General features: G+C 34.0%; 1 protein-coding gene across 3 annotated transcripts in view; it reads right to left on the bottom strand.

The window, feature by feature from the left end:
• Positions 1–1094: 1094 nt before the first annotated feature.
• Positions 1095–8546, bottom strand: part of LOC117181658 — a 46386-nt gene continuing 38934 nt past the window's right edge. For 2 of the 3 annotated variants that reach the window (XM_033374559.1, XM_033374560.1), the window contains 5 exons: positions 4965–5088; positions 4824–4869; positions 4215–4305; positions 3720–4109; positions 1095–3603 (listed from right to left, as the gene is read on the bottom strand). In XM_033374559.1, the coding sequence (XP_033230450.1) occupies positions 2413–3603; positions 3720–4109; positions 4215–4305; positions 4824–4869; positions 4965–5088 (1842 nt within the window). In that variant the 3' untranslated portion in view covers positions 1095–2412. The remainder of the gene's footprint in view (positions 3604–3719; positions 4110–4214; positions 4306–4823; positions 4870–4964; positions 5089–8546) is intronic. The other variant, XM_033374561.1, reaches the window with a different exon arrangement.

Below are 8546 nucleotides of genomic sequence, written 5' to 3'. Positions count from 1 at the left end.
ACACGTGCTATTAAACAGTATAGACAGCAGTATTATAGTAGAGAATTTGAGAATATTTACATTCGAGTATGTTATTATTGCTCCATTTTTATTTTTCCTTGTATTTAACTGCTTATAACAATAGGACGTAAGGTCTAATGATAAAGATGAAACATCAATCTCAAAAACGTCAAAGTGACTTTATTTACAAAAAATTGAATAAATTATTAGTTCATACATTCGTTTATATAATTTATTTTTAAAAACAACTTATATTGTCAGAAGACAATAAATATCACCAATAGCCCTTAATCTTAAATAATTCTATGGGATTTTAAATTATAACTTTGGGCCTGACAATAAATGCCCAGATATGTTTTATTATAAAATGACGCAAAATTGAAGGCATTTAGCCATTCTAACTTTAGAACAAATTTTCAAAAAGAAAGGATTATTGTTCATTCTTTTAGCAAAACAAAAGAATTAACAAAAATGCCCATTGAAAAGACTGAAAGAAGACAAAAATGCGTAGAAAGGGAGAAAATGGACAATCAAAGTAACTAATTATATAGTCATACAAAAAATAATATTTTTCTAATATAATAAAAACAAACTTTTAACTAAGATTTTTAAAAAATTGCACACTCGATTCAAATATATTATTAACTTAGATATGGCTATAGAAGACGTGACTATTTTCACCGACATTGATATCTTTTGGCCATAGGAGTAAAAGAAATAATGATTCTTTATATCTCCCTTACTCCTATAGCTACGAGATGTCACTCGGCAGATTGTTGCGACTGCTAGAGCCGAATTTTGGTTTGAAACATATTTGCCCGAATTCATCTAAATACAGGAAGAGTCAATGTTACTGAATAAGTAACTGAATTCAAGACGAATTCAAATTAATCCCGCAAGAATTAATCTCAGTCATTTTAAAGTAATTTTAGTCGAATTCAACTGAATGTTGCGAGGGTCAGAAATCGTACCCCAAAGTGTATTGCTTTATGCCACAGTTTCTTTCCAGTTAACAATAAAAAAAGCCTTCGAGTTCAAAGTGTAACAATGAAGCAATTTAATTCAAAACGAAGAAATTCCTGTTCTAAGAAATATTTTTTTCTTAGTTAGGTTGTTGTGAAATCCTTACCCTGTTTCTTTGTATGAAACGAAACGGAAATTGCATCTTCCTTTGCTAAAGGTCCTGCCTTTAATATAATAATGACTAAATATAAGAGCATTTAATTTGATTTACCTTAGATTGAAGAGTCATTAATCTCTCAGTCAATTTACAAATTAATTTACGTACGCCTGCATTTAAAGAGCCACCTTACCCGTCGTCAATTTGGTGTTTTTAAATTCCATTTAAAACTCGAAGAAATGTATAAACATTTGAGAGGTCTAGTTACAAAAGGGCGTATCCAACATTTTTTTCCAATTTCCCATACAAACGGATGTCCACAATACGTATCAGTTTTAAAAATATTAAATTTGTTTATAGTTGTTGAAAAATTAATGAACAAAGTCCAGCTCGGTGCTAACTGCATAAGTTCCGGGGTGAAAGCAAGACTAAAAATCAGCTATTTGTCGATTGTCGGTAAAAAGGAGAGAGTTTGGCAGAGGTTTTCTACAGACGTTATTTCCCGAATGATGAAAAACATTATATGCAAAAGCGAAAACGTGTTCACGCGCACTTGTTTGCGGTCTTCATCGATTTTTCTCAATTAAGTTATCGAGTTTCGAAAATCTACCACAGAACATAATACAGTAGAACCTCGATTATCCGGTCCTCGATTATCCGGTCGTCGATTATCCGAGGTAATATTGCTGCTAAAAAACGATTGAGCATACTGAAACAGTGCTCTATTGTCGACTTCCTTGAGCAACGTTAGTTATAATGAAATAGACACCTCTTCCGAATTTTGTACTTCATCCGTATTATATGAGTTTTCGCTTATCCGAGTTATCTCTTCCCCGCATTTCCTCGGATAATCTAGTTTCTACTGTAATTGATAGGGTTTTTCCAATCGGATAGTGAAAACCAGAAATATACACGAATAAAACTGGCGTAGATATGCCACCATATGGCAAAATGATTTTAAAAAACTATATTTCCAAATAGCCATCCAAAGATCACTGCTTGCTTGCCACTGGCAGATATTCCCTTTCGTACCTCACAAGCCTTACAAAGTCCCCCCCCCCCCCCACCCCCAGTTACCTTCAAGGTACTATAACTTCAGAACACTTAATTTTATTGGCTCAAATTTTCAGGAAGGACATATCACGGGTTTCCGGAAAAATGAATGTCTGATTGTAACGAATATTGCAGTAATTTGCAAATACGAACATATTTCCGCCGTCATATAAAATTAATTGTTGTTTGTTATCTCCTTTTGTACCTAGACCCCTAATTTGTTCCCTTTCTTACATCGGTCAAATTACCCTTGGATCCATTAGAATCTTCAATTTGAGAGGAGTCTGGACTGTTCGAACGGGTAAAGAATTATCCGTGTCGCAGGTACTGATTCTGTTCTTACAAATTCTGATCTTCAAACTTCCTTTCTCGGGCGATTTACTCTTGCTTCCGGAGACAATTGGTAAATCTATGTTTAAATTAAGCTTCTCCTTTGGAATGCTGATCTTGATCGGCATTAAGTGGGCCTGCATCTCATTGTGGATATTCTCATTATCGTTGCTCTCGTTCCTTCTTTTCTCTTTCTTCCTTTCCTTCTCCTTTTTCTTTTGCTTTCTCTCTTTCTTGTCTTTCTTGCCCTTCTTTGATTTCTTACTTTTCTTATAGTCCTTGCGTTTGACATTATTTTCCTCAGGAGGAACTAAAAGGAGCTCAGAAAAATTAACTGTACTCGGTAATGATTCAACTTCAACCGTGGGGGACTCACTTTTAACACTCCGGATTTCATTTTCACTTTTTATTCGCAGTTTACAGCTTGAGATTTGCGTGCTTTCGGGTTCCTGTTTCACTTCAGGTAATACTTGAGGTATAGAAAAATCTTGATTTCCATGACTAGAATCTAAACTATTTACTAAGTAATTCGAAGTAGCTTGGAGAGTTAATGTTGGTTTAGAGTCGAAGGGATTTGCAATCTGGGGTAACTTTCTCTCGGTCATGAGAGAGAAGTTGCTTGTCGGTAAATTCACTATGGGATCAATGAGATTGTTTTCTCTGTCTGTTTCGTTATCGAAAATGTCAAGTGGAAGATTCATAGATGCCTGGTAAGTCAGTGTCCGTTCTGAGAAAACTTGGGCGAAAGGTTTGATCTCTTCGTCAAACTTCGTATCAAATATGGCGGAGAAATTTGCAACCGCAAGGTTAAAGCTGGGCTTATAGAGTTCTGGCGAGGCGACAGCAGTCTGCAGAATGGAAGATACTTCTTCTGTGATAATCGCAGACTTTTCAAAATTGGAGGCACTACAGTGACGCTTTTGAGAACAATTATCTTCATCGGAAACTCGTCGCTTGAGCAAATTTGGCTTTCTACCAGTTGGAGCAGCAACAGGAATCACAGAATTGATTGATGAGACAGCAAAAACTGGAATAGGTACCTGCGATAAGGGTGAAGTCTCTGGCTGAGACTTGTTCCATTCTTGAGATTCCTTGGGTGACTGAAGTAAAGAAAACAATTCAGAGAGTTAAAGAATACTTTCGGACAATATTACTCTAATTCTTGTATTATGCGTTTTTGAGGTCTGATTAAAGTACTAATAGAAACTATACTTACATTTCTAAGATAGCCTTCCTCTGGACTCAAGATCGACTTTTGCGAGCAGGGAGGCGTTGGAAAGGGGATTTTTGGTTCAAATAACCTTTGGTCACTTTCCAGTCGCGGCATCAACTGTGTGACTGAAATCTCTGGCCATTGATTTTGACTAGAATGATCATGTTCTTTATGATGACTGTGATGACTATGCTGACCATTGTGGGGCACTGTATTTTTCTTCTTTTGATGTAACTCAAGATTGATCTGACCTCGTTTCGCGGCTTTCTTAAGTTTTGACGAACATTTATCAAATATGTGAAGAAACTCCTCTGTTAATTCCTTAAGTAGCTCTTCCGTCACACTTCTATCCACGTATGTGTACCATGGTCTTCCATCCCTACTTATCTGAATCTGCAGAAAAAAAGATGTTTATGTGCCATAAGTTTTAGAAAATATTAAGAATTCAAAATCAAATTACTTTAAATTCCAAATACTAAAAGCGTGAATTACACTCACCTGATAGTTTGACCATTTGGAAGCCAAGTGTATGCAGAAACAGGCAACAACTTTGGGACTGTACTGCAGGCACATCATTGTCAAATGCAAACTGAAACAAAATACCATTTCGAAATACCTTTTCTCAACAACAAAACGACAAAAACGAGGATTTTCTGGAAGGGTAGAAGGATTTTATGGTTGCTTCGTGCTTGGCAATTTAAACAGCACGAACTTTTTAAGAGTTCATGCATAGTATTCCTTGGGATGTAATTTTATCAAGATATACTATTTAAATTTATTTGATTTTTTGCAGCACAAAAACATTTGAAACAAAGAAATAACAGCGTTATGATGAGTTAAGAGCGCTTTCTAAGGTCTACAATTAACCTAGACACGAAATTATTGTGAACACAAAATGATTTTGTTTTCGAATGAAGTGCCTGATGAAAAGTTACCCAATATATTTTAATTCACATGTCAGAATTGAAAAAAGGGAATACGCATGCTTGCATTTTTCCTGGGACTTTAGAAGAGAGCAGAGTTGTCTTCGGAATATGATCCAGTGGAATACAGCAGGCTCAACTGTTACTAAAGTTAGAATATTACTAAGTGATAAATTGTAGCCACCTGTTAGATGCCATAAGATAGCAAGTTGAAGACAATTCCTTGCTGGCTGCAAATAAAAGAAAATAGACTCTATAAGTAATGCTCTTTCTAGAAATTCACGCTCACTTTGTTTTGACGCGTATTTATTGTTAAATAATTAACCTCTTATCATGGTACATCCTTTAACCACCTCTGCATGAGGGTGCTTAACCGTGAGGTCGAAGCCCAGAGTTATCAAAAGAATATTCTCGTTGAACAGCAGCTCATCCGCCATCTTTAAATAATGCTAGAAGAACACAGAACGCTGATTACTTTTTAGCATAGCACTTGAAATCAAGGGGCACATAACTTTCGGCGTAAAGTTTCGAATAAACTCAAGAGGAAATTTTAAAGCAATCCAATTGCACATGATTAAAAACTACTGCCATCAATATGCACCCAATGGAGAGTGAATACAAATAATTTAATATATAGTTGAAACGGGGGATTAACAGCTACCGAGCAGTTCTCCCAATTCAAATTCAATACAAATCAACTTTTTACCATATATAATAATTATAAAGTTTAAAATATATTATAAATTATGTCAAATTTACATTAGTGGAAAAAAGTTATTCATTCTTTTGAATTTAAAACCAATCATTTTATTGTAAAGAGTACAATCAAATAATTAATTTACCTTGCACTCTCAAACATTATCGTGTGATCCGAAAATTAATCTCATCAATTTAAAAATGATAATTTACTATTAAAAAATTGATTTACATATTTAATAATTTCAAAAAAGCACGCGATTTACTGGCAATGAGACTGCCCATGCGATGCATGAGCAGTATAGTTAAGAAGACGAATTGGGAGCACTCATGAAGTACTACAAGGAGATCGCACGCCTATAGCGTCGGAGATGGTGAAAAACAGCCAAAAAACGCGATCTCCTGTCCTCGGATTTTTATTTATTCCCAGATGAGAGCGTTACATGTGAAAAATTGAGGAATTACGAATCATATAGTAGCAATCGACAATTTAATTACAAATTGTCTCTGATGGACCGCTCTTATCTGGGCATAAAAATCGCTATGGAGAAAATGAGAAAGGCGATCGCGAACTGATGCCACGGGTATATACACACAGAGAAATTTCCTCTTGTATCGAAAGGATGCTTTTTGACACAAATGGAAGTTCCTCTTAAATTTAAGGTTGATAGGATCTGAAATCGAAAGATTAAATTCATCGGTACGTCGGAACTGTATTTATTTCCATTCTTTCTTGCTTTGTTCAATCTTTGAAATCTATCTAGAATATTTGTGAAATAATTTAAGTGTCTCTGAAAATTTTTTAATTTATCCGAAATCTTTGCAAAATATCTCAAATCCTTATGAAATCTTCAAGATATCATTGCAACCTTTGAAAAATCTTTGCTAAATATCTGGTAATACAATAGAACCCCGCTTATCAGAGCCATTGTGGACCGACCCCAACTTGGATAATCTGGAAACTCGTGTAAAACGGAATTTTAAATAAAAATAAAGTCTCAGTATAATAAACTGAAAGTCTACTTAAATATTCGATTTGTACAATTGCATGCCTTAAAAAATATGATAAATAGTTTATATTACATATGCCATGATGAAACTTTATTTAATAGCAGATGTTTAGGAAGATCTCTTCTGGTTGGTTAAGGCAAGTTCATATTTATGAATAATGCATAAGTCTCGGATAATACGGACTACTTTTGCGCTATAGCTCGGATAACACGGGTCAACTATTTTTATTCCAGCCTCGGGTAATCGCGAAGTCTGATAGAGCGGGCTCGGATAAGCGAGGTTTTACTTTATTTGTGAAATCATTTTAATATTTTTTCAATCTTTGGAAAGTCATTGAAATCCGTTTCTCTTTGTAATCTATCTGAAAGTTTGGTGAAATATTTCTTAAATCAGTTCAGTTCCTATTTGGAATATTTTTGAAGTATTTGGTATTATTTGTGAAATTATTTAGAAATGAAAATGATTAGCTATAATTAATTCACAGTTACTCTTATTAAGTATTAGAATATCGTTCTTTGAACGATCAGTCCGATTCTACCAAAGGAATTGTGAAATCTTCGGAAAATCATTGCCATTTTGTCAAACCTTTGGAACTCTGCAAAATATTTGTGAAATTACTTAAATCTTTGTGAAATATTTCCGTGATCATTGCAACCTTTAGGAATTATTTAAAAAACTTTGCGAAATATTTTTAATATTTTAAAAATATTTTGTAATATTTGTAAAATCATTGAAATCTTTGTGGAATATTTGGAAAATTATTAAGTTCTTGTGAAGTCTTTCAAATATATCCGAAATTTTTGAAATCTTTGTGAAATTATAAGGAAATCATTTTAAACATTTTTCAATCTTTGAAATCTACCTAGAATCTTTGTGAAATAATAGAAGTCTTGGTAAAATCTTTGAAATCCATCTGAAATCCTTGCGAAATATTAGAATTGTTGTGTAATCTTTGGAAAATCATTGAAATATTGGTAAAATTTGCAAATTCTCTGAAAATATTTGAAATCATTTCCAAAACTGGAAAATCATTGAAAACTTTGAGAAATCTTTGAAATCTTTGTGAAATAATATAAGTCTTTGTGTTATCTTTCAAATCTATCCGAAATCTTTGAGAAACTATTGCAATCTATGTTAAGTCTTATGTATCTATCCAAAAGGTTTGTTTATAATATTTATAATTTGTTTAAACAATCAGTGAACAACAATTCCAACTGACTGACAACTAGATATCTAATCTGGGATATTTTAGAATGGAAATAAATTTTTCAAAATGCAAAAATTCCAATTTAAACATTGTTTTTCCCCGTTTGGCTCGAAAAATCCCTTGAACATGAATTTTAAAATTGGGAACTATAGCTAGAACGAACTAATCGTCCCAGAAAAAAACTGAAGGTATCGTTGAAGGCCTATCATCCATATCTCTAGGTGATTTTTGAATCATTAAAAAAAAGTGTGGCGACCTACGATTTTAGAATATTATCTCTCGGAGTTGTCGGGAAAGTAAATTGCACACGATTTTCTTCTTTTAACCTTTAGGTAACTTTCATTTCAAATCTAAACTTTCAGTATCACTTTAAAGCAGCAGTTAGGCACGTTCGAATAATCTAACATTATTACAGTAGCAGATGTTAGAAGTTCGAGTCCGGCAGCGGCGGCCAGTAAGGGTTCGCCGCAGGTCAAAATTCAACGTTGTCACATTTTCCAAAATGGTTTATTTTCGAGAATAGCTAAACAGCAACATTGTAAGGGTTGGTCAGCACCGACTCATATTTCCATCGGTTTGAGAGACAGTGGTGCCCGATACCTAGTCGTCGCCGGTACTCGGTACTCCAAATTTACTTCTGATTTGTTGCGAATCTATTTCTATTTGTCTCGCGCTCGACAACTCCGGTTCTACATTTTTTGTTTGGAATAAACGATTGGTGTATGTGCAAATAAATCTATTTATTTACTTGAACACCCTTAATCTTCATATCAGTGTTAGTGCGTGAGACGAACCCACAAAAAGTATTATTCAAACAATTATATTGTTTATAATACTTATAATTTGTTTAAACAATCAGTGAACAACAATTCCAACTGACTGACAACTAGACATCTAATCTGGAATATTTTAGAATGGAAATAATTTTGTCAAAATGCAAAAATTCCAATTTAAACATTGTTTACCCCCCCCCCTCCCGAAAAAAACACGAAA

The sequence above is a fragment of the Belonocnema kinseyi genome, chromosome 10 (assembly GCF_010883055.1).
Source record: "Belonocnema kinseyi isolate 2016_QV_RU_SX_M_011 chromosome 10, B_treatae_v1, whole genome shotgun sequence".
Taxonomy (NCBI): domain Eukaryota; kingdom Metazoa; phylum Arthropoda; class Insecta; order Hymenoptera; family Cynipidae; genus Belonocnema; species Belonocnema kinseyi.
This window is presented reverse-complemented; position numbering and strand designations above follow the sequence as displayed.